This window comes from Sesamum indicum, linkage group LG11 (genome assembly GCF_000512975.1).
Source record: "Sesamum indicum cultivar Zhongzhi No. 13 linkage group LG11, S_indicum_v1.0, whole genome shotgun sequence".
In the NCBI taxonomy this organism is placed as follows: domain Eukaryota; kingdom Viridiplantae; phylum Streptophyta; class Magnoliopsida; order Lamiales; family Pedaliaceae; genus Sesamum; species Sesamum indicum.
In genome coordinates this window covers 8736333-8754348 of record NC_026155.1, presented here as the reverse complement: position 1 = coordinate 8754348, position 18016 = coordinate 8736333, and the positions used below count along the sequence as shown (strand labels likewise).

At 36.9% G+C, this 18016-nt stretch overlaps 2 protein-coding genes across 13 annotated transcripts in view; both read left to right on the top strand.

The window, feature by feature from the left end:
* On the top strand, positions 1581-7449 carry LOC105173628 (probable pre-mRNA-splicing factor ATP-dependent RNA helicase DEAH5). Of its 4 annotated transcripts, XR_848761.2 has the most exons (4): positions 1618-5118; positions 5761-6175; positions 6899-7221; positions 7315-7449. XR_848761.2 is itself a non-coding variant. In XM_020697999.1 (3 exons), the coding sequence occupies exons 2-3, from the start codon at positions 1886-1888 to the stop codon at positions 6152-6154; spliced, it is 3627 nt and encodes a 1208-aa protein (XP_020553658.1). In that variant the 5' UTR covers positions 1581-1722; positions 1884-1885; the 3' UTR covers positions 6155-6378. The 4 variants fall into 4 exon arrangements, 3 of the variants coding, with proteins under 3 accessions (XP_020553658.1, XP_011093750.1, XP_011093749.1); XM_020697999.1 differs by lacking the exons at positions 6899-7221; positions 7315-7449 and having other exon boundaries at positions 1581-1722; positions 1884-5118; positions 5761-6378; XM_011095448.2 differs by lacking the exons at positions 6899-7221; positions 7315-7449 and having other exon boundaries at positions 1581-1722; positions 1847-5118; positions 5761-6378.
* The window catches only part of LOC105173627, a 10389-nt gene continuing 1463 nt past the window's right edge, over positions 9091-18016 (top strand). For 2 of the 9 annotated variants that reach the window (XM_011095438.2, XM_011095437.2), the window contains exons 1-6: positions 10259-10482; positions 11875-11993; positions 13813-13895; positions 14915-15036; positions 16036-16200; positions 16673-16760. In XM_011095438.2, coding sequence (XP_011093740.1) covers positions 10329-10482; positions 11875-11993; positions 13813-13895; positions 14915-15036; positions 16036-16200; positions 16673-16760 — 731 coding nt within the window. In that variant the 5' untranslated portion in view covers positions 10259-10328. The other 7 variants (XM_020698037.1, XM_011095441.2, XM_011095443.2 and 4 more) reach the window with 7 other exon arrangements.

Below are 18016 nucleotides of genomic sequence, written 5' to 3'. Positions count from 1 at the left end.
ACTGGGGAACAATATTTCCATTTATTGCAGCTGCTCTCTTGCCCATTAATTTCAATTTGGCCCCTCACATTCATTTTTCTAATTAGACGACTTTGATCGTTGACTGGATGCAACATGTCAAATCTGAGCTGATTGGCGTTTCTCATGATAGCACCTTTACTTCTTCAATCTAAAGAATGTGACCTATAATTAATCAACCAGGAGATTACGCTTTTCCTTTTATAAGACAAAAAGTTAATATTTTAGTTTTTCTATTTTAAGAAACTTTTAAAAATTTGGTGTCGAGAAGGATCAAAATCGCAAAATATAAAGAAGTTATAAAAGCTATTTTGTAATTCTGAAAAAATAAATAATAAAATTATTAAAGTGCCAAAACACGATCAAAAATACATTCAACACTTATTTTACTAACAATTCCACCATCCTAAAGTTGGATTAGTGAGTGCCCTGTATAATGGGGTTCAACGGCAATGTATGTTGTGGCGTGAGAAGTATAAAGGAGTGTAGGCGAGGGATTCGGCTCAAGGTGCACATGGCATACATTATTTTTATATTAAAATAAGGCTCAGCAGCCCGGCTCAGGACCACCTCCAGCCCATTTTTTTGTTGATTTAATTCAATTCTGGGTTGAGTTGCGCTGGCCATTTTGAGATCCGACGATCATTAAAAATCGTCGCTAATTAAGCTAGCAGGCTATCCAATTAGGAGTTTGGATACAGTAAAATCTTACTGAACTAAACTAAGAATTTGGTAAGTCTAAACAACATTTAAACTAAATAAATACACAAGAATCCGATTCCAATATATATTTTCAATAATAAAAAAAACAATTAAACTAAATAAATCAACCAACAAAGGGTCCAATCATCCATGCTTCATTCTTTTATGTCTTTTACATCATAACAATTTATAAAAACATGATATATGATAAATGAACTAAAAGTATCAGAAATTAAATCCAAGTTTGCCACTAATGAGGCTTGAGCTTCCTTCGTATTACTTATAACATGTTCAATACTTTGAAAAATTATTTTTTTCATGCAATGTTAAAGAAGCATTAGACATGTTTAACATTTCTAAACATGTATAAAAATGTGTTTGACACTTTCTTTCACATTTTAAAAGTGTTACACATGTTTAATATTAAGGTGTACAATAAGTGGTGTTGGCCCAAATTCAGGACGGACTAGTCCAAAAAATCCTACCTAAGACTAGCTTAGTACTATTCATAATCGTCTTGGAGTGATCTTGGATTCCAATTAAATTTATTTTAAAGATGGGGCTGGGCTAATCCTAGATTTTGATACTTGAGATCGGTCCAAGACCAGTCCGATTCCATTTTAAAAAAATGGTATTTTACGTATACATACATAAAAAAATTGGAACGAGACAATATTCGATGTAATTTAATTTTTTGTGTCAGATTTTATAAGTATTTATTTTTCTCTTTTTCCCTCTATTCTACAAATTTTTATTTATTTTCTCTTTCTCTTTAATATAATAATAATTAAATTATTTAACACAAGCATTTAAGTGTGTCATTAGTCGAAAAAGAAGTTCATGATTCTAATTTCTACACCTCTGAGAGATAAAAGAATTAAGCAACAAAAGAAGCCCCATCTAGCTCGCTTCAATACGACGCCGTCATGCTCGAAGTCGGCTACTCAAACGCTTTCCTTCAACCGTGAGCCCCAAAATTCTGCTGCAACCCCCAATCATAAGGTACGCTCAAACAAAAACCAATTTCACTGAAATCCTAATATATGTATGTACGCCAATCATTGGCATATGTTATGTATATGTACATGCTTGAGCGTTCTTGAATTTGCGTTATATTTCTCTGAAGATACTGTTTATTGGGTCTTCTCCGTTTGTGTGAGAAGAGATGGGGGCAGAAATTGAAGCAGATGGACTGAAGAAGCTGGAGTACCTATCTCTAGTCTCCAAAGTGTGTTCCGAGTTAGAGACTCATCTAGGGTTTGGTGATAAGGTGTTGGCTGAGTTCATCACGGAGATGGGTCGGAATTGTGAGAAAGTGGACGAATTCGATGCCAAACTGAAGGAGAATGGTGCAGAGATGCCGGATTATTTTGTGCGGACGCTGCTCACTATTATTCATGCGATTTTGCCGCCGAAGCAGAAATCGAAATCGGAGAAGGGGTCGAAGGAGGGAGAGAAAACCCCATTTGCAGCTTTGAAGATCAAGGATGGTAAGGAGAGGGTGAAGGATTTGGAGAAGGAGATTGAGGAGGAAGCTAAAAGCCGGAGGAGAATAGAGGAAGAGGATGAGGAAGACAAGTATAGGGATAGAGGGAGGGATAGTGACAGAAGAGAGAGAAGGGACAGAGGGAAGGACAGGGAAAGGGGTAGATATGGGGATAGAGAGGAAAGGGGCAGATATGGGGATAGAGAGGAAAGGGGCAGACATGGGGTAAGAGAGGAAAGAGGTAGACATGGGGATAGAGAGGAAAGGGGCAGATACGATAGGGATGGATATGAAGATGATAAAGGTAGACGAAGAAACAGTGACAGGGACAGAAATAAAGATGAACAGAATTGGAGGAATGGGTATGAGGAAGAGATGGATGATGACAGGAGGGAGACGAGGAAGGAGAGGAGTAAACGGCCGGAGGAGCCAGAATTGTATAAAGTTTACAAGGGAAGGGTTTCAAGGGTGATGGATAAGGGATGTTTTGTTCAATTTCATGAATTTAGAGGGAAAGAAGGTCTGGTACATGTGTCTCAGATGGCAACTAGGAGGATTACAAATGCAAAGGATGTAGTGAAGCGAGATCAGGAAGTCTACGTGAAAGTTATCTCGGTTAGTGGGAATAATCTGAGTTTGTCAATGAGGGATGTGGATCAGAACAGTGGAAAGGATTTGTTGCCCTTGAAGAGGAGTGAGGTGGATGATGGTTTGAGAACGAACCCTTCAGGTAGGAATGAAGGTGGAGGGATGGGGAGTAGGATTGGTCTATCGGGGATCAAAATTCTCGAGGAAGATGAAGCTGTGCCATCACGAAGACCACTGAAGAGAATGAGTTCGCCAGAAAGGTGGGAGGCTAAGCAGCTGATTGCTTCTGGTGTTATGAGCGTAAAGGAGTATCCTATGTTTGATGAAGACGGAGATGGGATGCTTTATCAGGAGGAAGGAGCAGAAGAGGAGCTAGAGATTGAATTGAATGAGGATGAACCTGCTTTTTTGCAGGGTCAGAGTAGGTACTCCATTGACATGTCTCCTGTAAAGATATTCAAGAACCCCGAGGGGTCTTTGAGTCGTGCAGCAGCACTTCAGTCTGCTCTGATAAAGGAGAGGAGGGAAGTTAGGGAACAACAACAACGAACAATGTTGGATTCCATCCCAAAGGATCTGAATCGACCGTGGGAAGATCCAATGCCAGAAACAGGTGAGAGGCATCTTGCTCAGGAACTGAGAGGTGTTGGTTTGTCTGCATATGACATGCCAGAGTGGAAAAAGGATGCGTATGGTAAAGCTTTAACTTTTGGACAGAGATCAAAGCTATCCATACAGGAACAGAGACAAAGCTTGCCCATCTATAAGTTGAAGAATGAACTGGTTAAGGCTTGCCATGATAATCAGGTCCTGGTTGTCATTGGTGAGACAGGGTCAGGTAAGACGACACAGGTAACACAGTATCTTGCTGAAGCTGGATATACTACTAAAGGCAAAATAGGATGTACTCAACCTCGTAGAGTGGCTGCAATGTCTGTGGCCAAGAGAGTTGCTGAGGAATTTGGTTGTCGTTTAGGGGAAGAAGTTGGCTATGCAATTCGTTTTGAGGATTGTACTAGTCCAGAGACAGTAATCAAGTATATGACCGATGGTATGCTTCTTAGGGAGATTCTGATTGATGAAGATTTGTCTCAGTACTCAGTGATAATGCTTGATGAGGCTCATGAAAGGACAATTCACACAGATGTCCTTTTTGGATTACTGAAGCAACTTGTGAAACGGAGACCTGATCTTCGTCTCATTGTCACATCCGCAACTTTAGATGCAGAAAAGTTTTCTGGATATTTCTTCAATTGCAACATCTTCACTATTCCCGGGAGAACATTTCCTGTAGAAATACTCTACACCAAGCAGCCAGAAAGTGACTACTTGGACGCATCACTGATCACTGTATTACAGATTCACTTGACTGAACCTGAAGGTGATATACTTCTGTTCTTGACTGGTCAAGAAGAGATCGATTATGCATGTCAATGCCTTTATGAGAGGATGAAGGGTTTAGGTAGAAATGTTCCCGAGTTGATTATTTTACCTGTGTACAGTGCCTTACCTAGTGAAATGCAGTCCAGGATTTTTGAGCCTGCACCTCCTGGAAAAAGAAAAGTAGTTGTTGCTACAAATATTGCTGAAGCTTCTTTGACTATTGATGGCATATTCTATGTGATTGATCCTGGGTTTGCAAAGCAAAATGTCTACAATCCTAAACAGGGGCTTGATTCACTGGTGATAACTCCAATATCACAAGCATCTGCAAAGCAAAGGGCAGGACGAGCTGGGCGAACAGGACCAGGAAAGTGCTATCGTCTCTATACAGAGAGTGCATTTCACAATGAGATGTCTCCCACTTCAATTCCAGAGATACAGAGGATTAATCTCGGAATGACTACTCTTAATTTGAAAGCTATGGGTATTAATGACCTATTATCTTTTGATTTTATGGACCCTCCTTCACCGCAGGCACTTATATCAGCCATGGAACAGTTATACAGTTTAGGAGCTCTGGATGAAGAGGGTCTCCTTACCAAGTTGGGTAGGAAAATGGCAGAATTTCCTCTAGATCCGCCACTGTCCAAAATGCTTCTTGCCAGTGTAGATCTCGGTTGCAGTGATGAGATTCTGACCATCATTGCAATGATTCAGACTGGAAATATATTCTATCGACCAAGAGAAAAACAGGCTCAGGCAGACCAGAAAAGAGCAAAGTTTTTTCAGCCTGAAGGAGACCATTTGACACTACTTGCTGTTTATGAGGCGTGGAAAGCAAAGAATTTCTCAGGTCCATGGTGCTTTGAGAATTTTGTTCAGTCTCGATCATTGAGAAGGGCGCAGGATGTGAGAAAACAGCTTCTCTCCATCATGGACAAGTACGTGATCATATTCTTCATTATGTTATGGTTCTGGTTGACTTGAAATGATGCTGAATATCTTATTTCTGATGATTCTTTGAATATGCTCCTTGAAGATTGCATCTCTTATTGAATTATGCATCTGAAGTGGATTTCATGTGATATCATAAACTTCTTCAAAAAGGAACTTAAAATCTGATAGCCTTCTTTGAATAGGGTTCTCTGGTGAAAACAATTCCTAAAACTTTTGCTGTTCCCTGGACTGTCCTCACGGATTAAGCTCTTTATGTACTTTCTCTTCCAAACCACTGAGTCCTCCCAACACTAGCTTTATGATTTACATGTTATGTTTTAGCCTCCTGACTCTAGCTCTATGTTTTACATGTTATTTCTTAACCTTTTAATATGCCAAATAGCTAGTTCATGTGACTTTTGACTTTCTGTTTATTTTTTAAAATCTTCTTTTCGTTTTTAATTTTGGCACATTAGTATACATGGTTCGGTATCTCTCATTCTCCTTGCACTACTAAATGATAAATGGTTCTAGATGAATGTGCTTAAACCTTAAACCTTATGAAAACCTTTAACTTTTTACTTAATATAGAGGTATCATTATATGAAGTATCTTTAGCAAGACTTAAATGGCTGCTGTATTAACAGGTACAAGTTGGATGTTGTAAGTGCTGGTAAGAACTTTTCAAAGATTCGGAAAGCTATAGCTGCTGGTTTCTTTTTCCATGCTGCTAGAAAGGATCCACAAGAAGGCTACAGAACGCTAGTCGAGAACCAGCCAGTTTATATACATCCAAGCAGTGCTTTGTTCCAAAGACAACCTGACTGGGTTATTTACCACGAATTGGTGATGACCACTAAGGAGTATATGCGTGAGGTCACAGTTATAGATCCCAAGTGGCTTGTTGAACTAGCTCCAAGATTCTTCAAGGTCTCAGATCCTACAAAAATGAGCAAGCGTAAGAGACAAGAGCGTATTGAGCCACTCTATGACAGATATCATGAACCAAATTCTTGGCGTTTGAGCAAAAGGCGTGCTTAGTCTTGCTTGATATTGTTGCTGGTTAGTTTGCAGTTTTAGTTTTTGGCCTCTTGCTCTAAATATATGTTTATGGCTCTAATATGAGTTAAGTGTTGAAGTTTCGCTGTTTACACTTTACTGTATCAAGGTTATTGGATTCTGTTGCCAATTGCCTGCTGATTGTAACATCATGGTCCTTCTATTGAAATTTTCCCAGTTAGGTTTCATTTCTGAGTTCCCCTTTCCTACTTTTTTGTTTGAAAATATCACATATTTATAAGAAGAGAGGAGGACTAGTTAATTGCAGACATTGCAAAAAGATCTCTGTTGTTTTGTTTGTTTTTTGTTTTTTGCCATATGCTTGTGATGTTCCACAGTATTGCTGACGGACAGTGTGTTTGAGGAAGTTTGTGCTTCTAAAGAAGTGCTAGCTTTTAGAAATAGTGAAGACATGACCAAAACAGTAAGTAGGGATTGCTTGTGTTGAATAGTTGGAATTGGTTGAGACGTGTTACCTGGCCAATAAGTTGTACTTATAGCTTCAACTTGCTCTTCTTTGTAAAAATTCTAACAGTGATTTACTGATTTACTCCTGAACAGCTTACAATAATTGCAATCAATCATTTCTTGACTAGTATTCTCCAACTCTACATATATGTGTGTGTGTATTCCTAGTTGTTGGTGGCACCAGGATTTCTTATGAAATATTTCAAGGAATCCAAGTTATATGATCTCATAAATATTCTATTGATTCCATAAATGAAGGCTCTTTGCTGGAGTTGATAGAGCTGCAGGCTCTGATCAGAATGTTTTTGGATTGAGCTTCAATGAAACGGAAATTTGATGTCATGGGTGAGCCTGAGAGAAACATGTCGCGAGATAAAGGCTTCCCAAGCTTCTATAATGGCTTTAGTACCAGGTTGTGGAATGCATTTGTTTCTATACTTGTGCACAAGAGAAGTGATAACTATGCCCTCCTCTGGACTTAAATGTTTCAGTTTTCGTCCTCGGAGAAGTGAAAGATTTTGGTGAACCTGTTGCATTTTTCCCTAATTGCAGCCGAGCATTGTTCTGCAAGTTTCTTTTAGGTAGTATCTGCTCATTACTTCTCATATACATATTAAATTTTCTCTGCACGGATTTGAACTTGCTGTTGTGGTTTTCTTTCTCATTTTCCACAGGTGACAGAGGTGTACTTTGCAAATATTTCATAGCTATTTGTTCACCACATTCTTGTTTAAGTATCGAGTGATTATTCCTCGCAACTAATGGAATTGATTGGTTAAAGAGTCACGGAAGGTGAATTTTGGTTGGCACGTTACCACAATTTGTTTGGGATGCTACTTTCTTTACTTTTTGTGCTTACTGTTTGCTGGTCGCAGTTCATGATTTTTGCTCTTCGTTCAGCTTCAGTTCATTGCTGAATAGTTGTTGGAAATTTCTAAGTCGAAACACCAACAAACCTTCCTGCGCCACAGGATTTGTTTTCATGATTGTATCACACTCTTCAAGGTTTGGAAGAACATTAGAATTAGCTCTAGACTGTTTAAAGATTTTATCGTAGTTTTCCTTTATAAAATTTGGGGTTCATTGCTTTATGTTTTGAATAATGGTATAATGGTTTTTAAGCATCCACTTAATTGTCAGCATTCGATTCAATTTTGTTGGTCGTGTTTGTATAATTTTGTATGGCATCCGACACTTGAGAACTCAACTCGTTGCACCTTTCGGCCATATTGAGTTCCGCGTGTGTAGACTACATGGTACGCATTTGATGGTCTTATAGACACTACACCTCACTGCCTAATAAAAAGATCGGCACATACCTCATTTTTGAAATTGGGTAAATTACATTGAGTTTTTTTTGAAATTTGAATGATTAAATAAGTTTCTCTGCTTGAAAAATTATCAATACCAATTGATTTTAACGGTTAATTAGTTAAATTCGTTAGTTTTTATTAGGTTTTCATCAATGCTATTGTGAAATGATCAAAAAGCTCTTATGGATTATAAATTATAATTTTATTCATTACTAAAAAAAATTAAATTTTTTTATCGACTACGTAGTAATTTTTATAATTTTTTGAAATTTATACACCTTGTTTGATAGTTTTACAATGTTTAATTCTTTTAAGTATATATATATAGGGATGAAGTTGGCAATTTTTAATCTCTATATAAATTCATAAAATATTAGGAAGGTATTTGTAATTTTTTGAACAATGATAGGGTGCTTGTATGTTAAATCTTAGCAGAGCTCGTGTTAAGATGTAGAAGGGCATTTGATTGGAAAAGTTTGTGTGATCTGCAATAAGTTAGTAACATGGGGATTACATATTGGAGAGCTGATGAATTTTGGTCAACATAAGGATTTATTTGTTGAATGAAAATAAATGTTAAAAATATTAAATGTAATTTTTCAAACTATAAAAAATTTATGTGTTATTACATTAAATCACAAGGAAACTGGTGTATAATTATCACCATCATCAAGAATGCAATTTGGCTTGCTCCCATCATTTTCCTCAACCATAACTTCCTCCTGTTCTTCGAGTACTTACATGATATAGAGTTGTTTCCTACCACTGCATTGGTGTCCGATAGTGTATTTCTCATCACACACAAAGCATAATTCGTGTGGAGTTAATCTCTATCCATACCAGGGTGAAAATTTGGTGTTATGGTTGGGTTGGTGGGGTGGTTTAGTAGTGAATGACTGTTGTGGTGTGTTGTTTTGAGGGTAATAAGGGACTCTGTTTTGAGGACGTTGCTGAAGGTTTAGGGGGAAATGGAGACGAGTGTGAGGTTCTTTTTTTGGTAAGGTAAATGGCTTGTTCGAAATCCATCCAATAAACAACTGACAACATACGCCTCTAAAAGGTTCATATAGTTCAAAAGTTCTTCGAATTTATCGAGATAGTGCTACATTGTATCCACCTGTTTCAAGTTCATCAATTCAGCCATAGGGTCGTCATATAATTGAGTACCAAATTGGTCGTACAGAACTCTTACATATTCCTCCCAATTGGGGACCGCTCTGGTAAATCTTGATTTCAAATAAAGCTGATGCCACTACAGGGCCCTTCAATGCACCGCTGTGAGCTTGACTTTCACATCAAAAGGTGTGTCGTCAACCTCAAAAAATTGCTCACACTTGAACACCCAATCTCGTAAATCATCACCGTCCAACTTGGAAAATTCAACCTTAGAACTCTCCGTTGGAATTTGGTACCAACTGATGTTGTGAGTTTTGGGAGTCCTCAGCGCCTTCCATAACAAAGGATGCGGCAGTCATCGAATGGTGAACAACCAAGACAACAATCATCGTACTTATTCGAACTTGATCCTTGAGAGCATCAACATCCTTGCGAAGTTTCACAAGATGGGTGTCGTCCGCCACTAATCCGCAACCAAGGAACGTAAGGCTCTGGTACCAAACTTTTCATCCCCCTCTTCTTCCTCTTCTTGATGGCTCTTTATAGATTTCATTTTTCTTCTATTTTCAAGATTCAATATTTTTCGTCTCAAAGCAAATGATACCACCGGTAAGTTGTGAATGCCCCTAATTACGTATGAGGCGCTCTCAAATACAAAGAGGAGAACTAGAGGTGTTTTCTATCCTATTATGGAGAAACAACATAATCCAACTAATTGTTATAAAAATGTGACAACTACAAATATAAAGAGAAATCACATTTAGCAAACTAGAGAGGGATGGTCACAACAGTTATCTGCATTTATAATTTCTTGAATTATATATATATATACATATAATTTGAGATATATATTTTTATATTATATTTTATAAATATGTATAATTTAAAATAGGGTAAGTTTGGTCGGGCGAAAAATACTTGCCCAATTACATTTTTTTGGGCGTGAAATACAATTATAAAGGAGAATGGGGTAATTTCCATCGTTTTAAATAATATAGGGGGTTATCTACTATTTCTTTTTTCTTTTTTTTAATCACAGGCTTTTTTAAACATTTTGGATACCGTAATATGGATTTTACCCGACAATATGACGTAGAGAAATGGCGCGCGCGTGGAACACTCGAATCCCATCCTAACCACTGATGAGTCATATTATATCACCACTCACCAGCTTTGCTTTCAGGTTTCAGCTATTCCTATTTGTTTATCCAATCCATTCACTTTTTATTATTCATTTGACTCTAAATTCGCTATAAAAAATGTTAATTGGTTCAAATTTAGTGCTCCCAAATGTGTCAATTCAAAAGAAGAGTCCTTTTTCACCATTCTTGGCTCTTCAACAGCTCAGGTTTTCTTCTTCACGCATCCACAGCATCAAGTTCAAAAGAAATCTCGTCGTAGCTCAGAATCCAGGTGAGAAAAGTCTTCGTCTCCAAATTAATGATCGTTACTGTAACATTATGTGGAAATAAAACGTTATTTTTGATAAAAATGAAGTCTGATAACTGATGTGGGTGAATGATTGACTCTTGAGCATCAATGTTTCCTTTTCTTTGAGTTGTCAAAGGTTGAATGGTATATAGAAGAAGAACTGGGTGGAAGCTGGTTGTTCCAATTATGTAATTATGGTTTCCCAAATTGAATACAAGTGGGAAGGTCTTCAGCTGCCTAACTTTTAGATAATTAGTTGATATGGCTAGCATTCTGCCCAACATTCATACTGCTTCGACAAGGGTGTAATTGTTGTATACTCGGGCTTGTAAAGAGTTGATAATGTGGGGTTGTTGTTTGTGCACTTAAAGTTAACCATTTTCTTATTTTGGGGGTGAAATGTGCACACTTTAATGATCTCTTTTGTTCTAGGTAAAAGTATCTTATCTTCTTCAATGTTAAGTTGAGAAGGTATGGCTGAGCATGCTCCTCTACCGCACGCTTGAGCCATATAGGGTTCGCTTTATGATGTTTTGTGGATGAATCCCAAGTCATTGTGTATTTGCCACAGGTGTAAATACCATAATTTATTTGCTCTGGGCTTTGTAACCTACTGCTTGTTATGACATGCTATGAGAAAGAATTCAACATGAAAAGAGAGAAATTACATCATCCTTCTTTTTTTCACTATTGTTCTGCTAGCTAATCTCTCTGCCCTCAACCCGTGGGTGCATGCTTCGGATGGATGAAATATGAATACATGAGTTGTTCAGTAAATTGTGCAAGCTAAAACCTTATTGTCTTATACTCGGTAGTGAGCCTTGATTGGGGTTGAGAAGCAATTAATGTCAAGTTGTTCAATCTATCCATGGGTTCTAAGGGTCCTAATGCTACTGTTTGTTTTCTTTACATATTGCTTTTTGGAATTTTCAGGAATCGTTAAATCTGCATAAACTTTAAAAAGTTATGGTTTCCTTCCTGATATTCTCTCTCTTTCTGTTAGATGATAATATTGAGGTTCAGAAAACTAACTTGTATGGTGGATTTATAATATTCGAAAACCTTCCTTTTAGATTTTTGAACTGAATTTGCATAAATTCAAAATAAAAATATAGTTTCCTGATGTTCTTCCTTCTTCCCCTAGATGATAATTGTGAGGTTAGTGGAAATTAACTTGCATGTGGATTTATAATATTCCAGAAACCTCTCATTTACTTAGATTTCGGAACTCAATACCCATCCCCTCTATCTTTGCTATCCTACCAGGAAGAGATAAAGGGGTATTACACTCTGAAATAGCAGTAGTTACTGGAAAAAAGATTGTAGACTTTGGTGCTTTCGTGTTATTACTGTATATTAATTACAATGTTTCAGCAGCTATGCAGCAGAAAATAACAATACTCAACAAGCGTGGTGAAAAACTTAGTGGTGTGCTGCATGAGACTGGATCAGGAAAAATTGTAGTTTTATGCCATGGTTTTCGGGCCTCAAAGGTAAGTGAGCTCCTTTGGCTGGTTACTTTTATCCTTCCACTTTTGTACACTAAGTAATGCCTTCAGTAGAGAAAGAAAAAAGATGGACCAGAAAAAAGAAAAAATAAGATTTAATGTCCTTCAAGTTTTATATTGAAGAAGTACAGAATAAGGTGTTATATTAAGTAGCTCCTTTTAAATTGTTACCAGATAATATGAAAATGAAGGCATTACTTCATGTAGCTTCTCATCTTTAAAAGTAATGGAAGTGCTTTTCCTAAGAGCATTTTGCATTAGATTGATAAAAAGTTTTATTTTCCTGTATTTTGTAAAATAAAAATGGCAGAGTAAGCTATTTGAGAACCTCTTATTGAGCAGCATTGTATTGTGTTCTTCTGGTGCATTTTGTTATCATGTCTGTACTTTACCCAGGAATCAAGGATAGATATAGATGCCAGGAAAAAGAAATAATGAAGATACTAGAGAACGTTCTAGCTACAACCCTCTGCAATCTTCAACACTGAGTGAACATTAATATTGGAAAACCACAGAATAGAAATATGTGAAACAAAGCTTTACTATTGAATTAAATGAAATATTAGATGCAATATGGATATCTTGGTTAACTTTCTCTATCTCTCACTTGATTTGAATACCAAGTATTTTACATATAGGGTCAGTGTTACATCAAGCATTGCAATATTAGGTCCTAATGTGACTTCTGTTTCATCCACAAAAATTCTCACCGTGTTAGTAAATTTGTATGGTTAGGTGTTCTATCCAGAACTTGTTAACAATATTATTGTTTCACTGCATCTACTAATGCCAAAATAGTGGTCTTAAGCTTGTGACATCAAACTTACAGTTCTTTAAAATGATAAAATTGTGGTATGAGGAATAGTAAAAACGTAGGCATTGATATGAACAGACCTTGTGAGTGTGAAATGGAAATGTTGCGATTGTTGATGCAGCTTCTACTTTTCTATATGTCATGGGTGGATGTATTCGAGTTTTGATCTTCACTTGGGCAGAGAATTTCAGGTTTATGTTTCTAGATCTATGACTGTCTAGGACTTGATGAAAGAAGTGTGCTCATTTTTCTTCTATTCATTTTGTTTGCTCCCCCCGCCCCCCCACACGCATTCACACATCATTTATCCTAAGAAGGTTTGATTTTCAGACAGATTATTTGACTTGTAACCCTCGGGTCTGTCGTGACACAATGTTTCATGCTCATAGATAGGTGTTTAACCAAGAATTTTGAGGAATTAGTATTCGTAAAAAGACATAAAGCTTATTCAAGATCATAGGCAGCCTGTTTTGCATTCTGGATTCCAGTTACGTTAGGAGAAATTGGCAGATGTCTATCCTGTTTTCCTGTGCTGGGGTACATGTACCTTCCTCCTAAAAACAAACTCATCAATTATTCAGTTTTATAGTATTGATAGAGTTTCCAAAGTATGACTTTTAACTGCAAAAAATAAATACTTTAACAAAAAAGGTGTTATCAGCTTCAATGAAGAAGAGAAGCCAATATTAAATTGTATTGTGTAATCCTTTGGTTTGATCAACTACTGCACCACAATTGGATATTAAACAGACAAAATAACAGATGTCGTTGAGTGAATGCTGACAATGTTATAACTAACAATAGGTGCCAGTGATGAAGTATTCCTTACTTTTCACAGCCTCATTGTACTGTTGTTCTATTTTTAGTTTTTGCTTGACTTTTGAGTAAACTATTGTGTGGGAAGAACTTTTCTGTGTTTTACCAATAAGCAGATTAGGAGCTCATGGTCCCTAGTTTATTGGATTCATCCCTAGATCTTTCAATATGCAGGACACCACCATGATGGTCAACCTTGCTGCTGCTTTAGAAAATGAAGGAATCAGTGCATTTCGCTTCGATTTTTCTGGAAATGGGTGAGGTCTTAGAACAGGGTGTATCCTGTTGTGCTTTCTGCAATAATAATATTAGTGTTAATTACATTTTGCCATCTGACTGTTTTTACACTTTGACACAAAAAAAAGTTTAGATGTCAAAGTGTAAAAATGGGCATAGTTCGAACAGGGTGTAACAAACTTTCATGAACATTTTCTCTTGCTGTCTATCTTATCATTATGAGATGCCATCCAGTTGGTTAACACTGCCAAAGTGATTGCTGTTCTTTTAAGGGAAAACAGAAATACATTTCTCAAACTTCAGAACATTATAGAAGTTTATCCATATTCAGCTTTAAATTTCCCCAAAACGGGCACATTTTCCATTAGAATGTTTCCCTGTTTTTTTTCCAAACAATGCGTCTTAATGCCTTATGGTGGTGGCCCCCGGAATTGGTGATCCTTTGAATTGAGTGCGTCGCTGGAAGTTCAGCCAATTATGTCTGTTGTGAAACTTTTGATGCACATTGTGTGGTCTTCAACCCATTTTCTTTCTTTGTTTTTTGATTATCCTGAGCTATACTCATTCGGATTTTTGAACTAGTTGTGTTATCATGTCCATCCTAACCTTCTGGCTAGCACATTATATTAGAGTGTTAAAGGAAGTGCCACAACAATATAAGCGAGTATCATTCTACCATCCATAAGTAAATGGCTCCTACTCTGTATTTGGTCCAAAACGTTAACTAAAAATTGTTGATGTTGATCTTTATCAGGCATAAATAAGGTTCGTGCAAAAGATTTATGGACATGTCAACGAATATATGCCTGTGTTCTATTAGATCTGATAAAATAAACACAACATAACAGCAGGAGTTACTACACAGAGGCACGAGTATTTACTGTAACTGCTCGGTCCTGGCTGAACTCTTTTTCCTTTTCCCTTTCATCTATATTACTCGCTTCCTAGTATGCTACGATTTTTTCCTTTTCCTTCCGCAGCTATATTATTGGTTAATTTATTTAAGTTTCATGGTTTCATGTTTTAATTTGATTTGCAGTGAAAGTGAAGGCCCTTTCCATTATGGTAACTACTCTGGTGAGACTGAAGACTTAAGATCTGTGATTGAATACTTTGCTGGAGTAAACCGTTCAACAGTTGCAGTTCTTGGGCATAGTAAAGGTATATCAGAAATAATCTTAGAATGTTGCAATAAGAAATACAAATACGGAATGGATTCCCATTCTAATTTGTTGAATTACCAAAGTTCAAAATTCGGGGATACATTCTTCGGTGGCCTGCCTAACTATCATGCATCTCCTCTCTCTAAATATATCCTTTTGCTCTGTAATTAAAAAAACCATCCCCATGACCGATTCTGTTCTTAGCGCCTCTGGTGATTTTGCGTACTTTTTCCTGGTTGGGAAAAGGTTACATCACACTAGCACACACATGTCTATCTATTGTTTGTTATCTAATGCATATGCACAGTGATGGATGTTTATGTGTGCCTGTATCATGTTAGGAGATTAACAATAGTTTCGTATCAGACAATGTGAAGGTATCTAACTCTACCATAAAACAAAATGCAACTAATTACTACTTGTGATAATTTGTTTCGCGATCCCGAATGACCAATAACATAGTATGAGTTAATGCCCTTGGCTACCTCTGGACGACCATTCTGGCCCTTTCTCTGTGATTCTAGAGATAAGTTATTCTTCTCGAAGTTGTTTTGTTCATAGCTCTGTTTCTTTGCGGATCTATCTTTGATAAGTTGGAATGACCTGCATTCTTGGTAACTCATTTGAAAACTCAAGATAACAGTATATGGGTGAGCACACTCCAGAATAGTTATTCTGGCCCATTTTCGAGATTCGTCCTGAGGATTCTTTAGTTTGCTCAGTTTTTGGTGTTTCTCGGAATCTTTTTTGTATTTTTTAAGTTGTCGGACCTGATTATACTGGAGTGAGGATTGGATGCTCTCAATACTGAGAATTTCCCTTTTCCTTTTCCTCTCTTAAACATAGAAGTTTGAAGAGATCCTAAAGAAAATTGATTATTTTGCCCCACCCCAAACCACCCGATTGATATTTTGATTTTTCGAGGATTCGGTTCTGCTTGGATTTCAATATGCTGACCAATTGCATCTTCATTCTACTTGTGTTCCACATATTGCAGGTGGCAATATTGTCCTCCTTTATGCATCAAAGTATGATGATATAGGTGCTGTGGTTAATGTCTGTGGTCGTTATGATCTCAAGAAAGGCATTGAAGAACGCCTGGGCAAGGATTTCTTGGAAAGAATCAAGAAGGAGGGGCACATTGATGTTAAAACTAGATCTGGTAATAATTTGCATGTTTTTAGAAGTAACACCTGCTAAATTTTTTCAGCAGGTAACAATCACTTTCACTTAAAGGATCATGCGTACAAATATAGATCACTGTATTGCTGGAACCCAAGTTAGGAGCACGGGAGCAAACAACTCTTCATGCTAATAAATTTCTTTTGCTATTTTTGAAGGATCATCCTGAAACTATTTGAGTTATTTCTTTTGGGATACAATCACAGTACACATGCATAGAAGAATGATGTAGTTCTTTTCAACATTTTTAGGTCATCAAAGTATCTTACCATAGTACAGAACTGATTGACCAGTCTGTTGTCTGTTGCCCTCATTCAGTTGAAGTTATGTGTAAATAGCTTAATCTTTCACTAAGAACTGTATGCAAGCAATATATGGATACCCTTCCCTCATAGTGATTTCAGAAGAGCTTTGTTACTAAATAGAGTTTGCTGTCTCCTTGATTTTTATAGGAGATTATCGAGTCACTGAGGAGAGTTTGCTGGAGCGACTCAACACGAACATGCATGAAGCATGCCTCTCAATTGACGAGAGATGCAGGTAAACATGATGTTAATTTCATCTAATAAGATATCTCTCATGTTATTTTTTGACCTACTGCAGCATAGTTCAGGAATCATCTTTATGTTTTATCCCTTATGACTACAATTTCAACCCTCAAATCTATTGGCCAATGTCGTAACATCTTCTGGAACTAGTTAATATGGGGTGGTTATTCTACTGAATTTTTTATTGATAAGGAAGTTGTGGAATCTATGTAACTTTTTATTTCCACATAAAGGTGGTGATTTTCAGGGATATTGAGGTTTCAAAGTGTGCTTGGTCCTATGGTCTTATCATATTTGGCTACTGACGGATGATAGGATGAACCAGAGAATGTATGTAAATGGTTCTTTTCTTTGGAAAGTAATTACTAATATTGCGATGTAGACTTTCGCCCTAGTTTTAGGGTTCCTTATGAAATTAACCAAATTGTTTAGTGAATGGAACCTGCATCTATTATTTGGCCTATATTATTGTGCTAGGAAATCTCTGTATTATTTAGGTCCTGTCTTGGCTTTTCCTTATTTTTGACATTCTGAATGAATACCTTGTAATTTTCAGAAAATGCCATGGGTTTCTATATTTGAACTTACCAGTAGAACCCAGAGAAATTCACCCAAAATGTATATGAGTAGGAGGTAATAGATTCCATTTTTTTCTTTGCCTTTGAACAATAACATCTAGTCTTCTGATTCAAACTCTTGTTGTTTTTATGTGTAAATATTTGTCATCTTGCCTTCACATGGATGGTTCTTTTTTGCTGGTGAGTATGGTTTGTCAAATTTATTTAGTATATGTGTCTCAAGAAGTAAGTGGCTTGGTTTTACGTTTTAGCTCTATAGAAGGGTTTATATGCCTCTTTTGGTGATTTTTCTGATGTTTATTTGAGAGCTCCTGTTATTGGTTAGAGTGGATCTCCCGGAGATTGTAAATAGAAAAGAACCTTCACCATTAGATGGATATGCACATCTTGTGTTTTCCAACAGAAAGGAAGCTTATTGTGATTGTGTGATGACAGTGGTGCTTGTTCTCTACAGTTACAGGATAAGTCCCAGATCTTCTTTAAACACAAGTTGATGCTTCATACATCCACTCTATGCATTGTCATCCCTAGGTTTTAAAAGCTCGCCTCCATTTTGAACTTGAACCTTCCATTAGGTTTTCCAGTTATAGTAATATGGACATTATCCATAACTAATCAATCTGCTGTCTTAGGTCAATCCAAAAGAAACAGAGAAAGGAAAAGGGAAAGA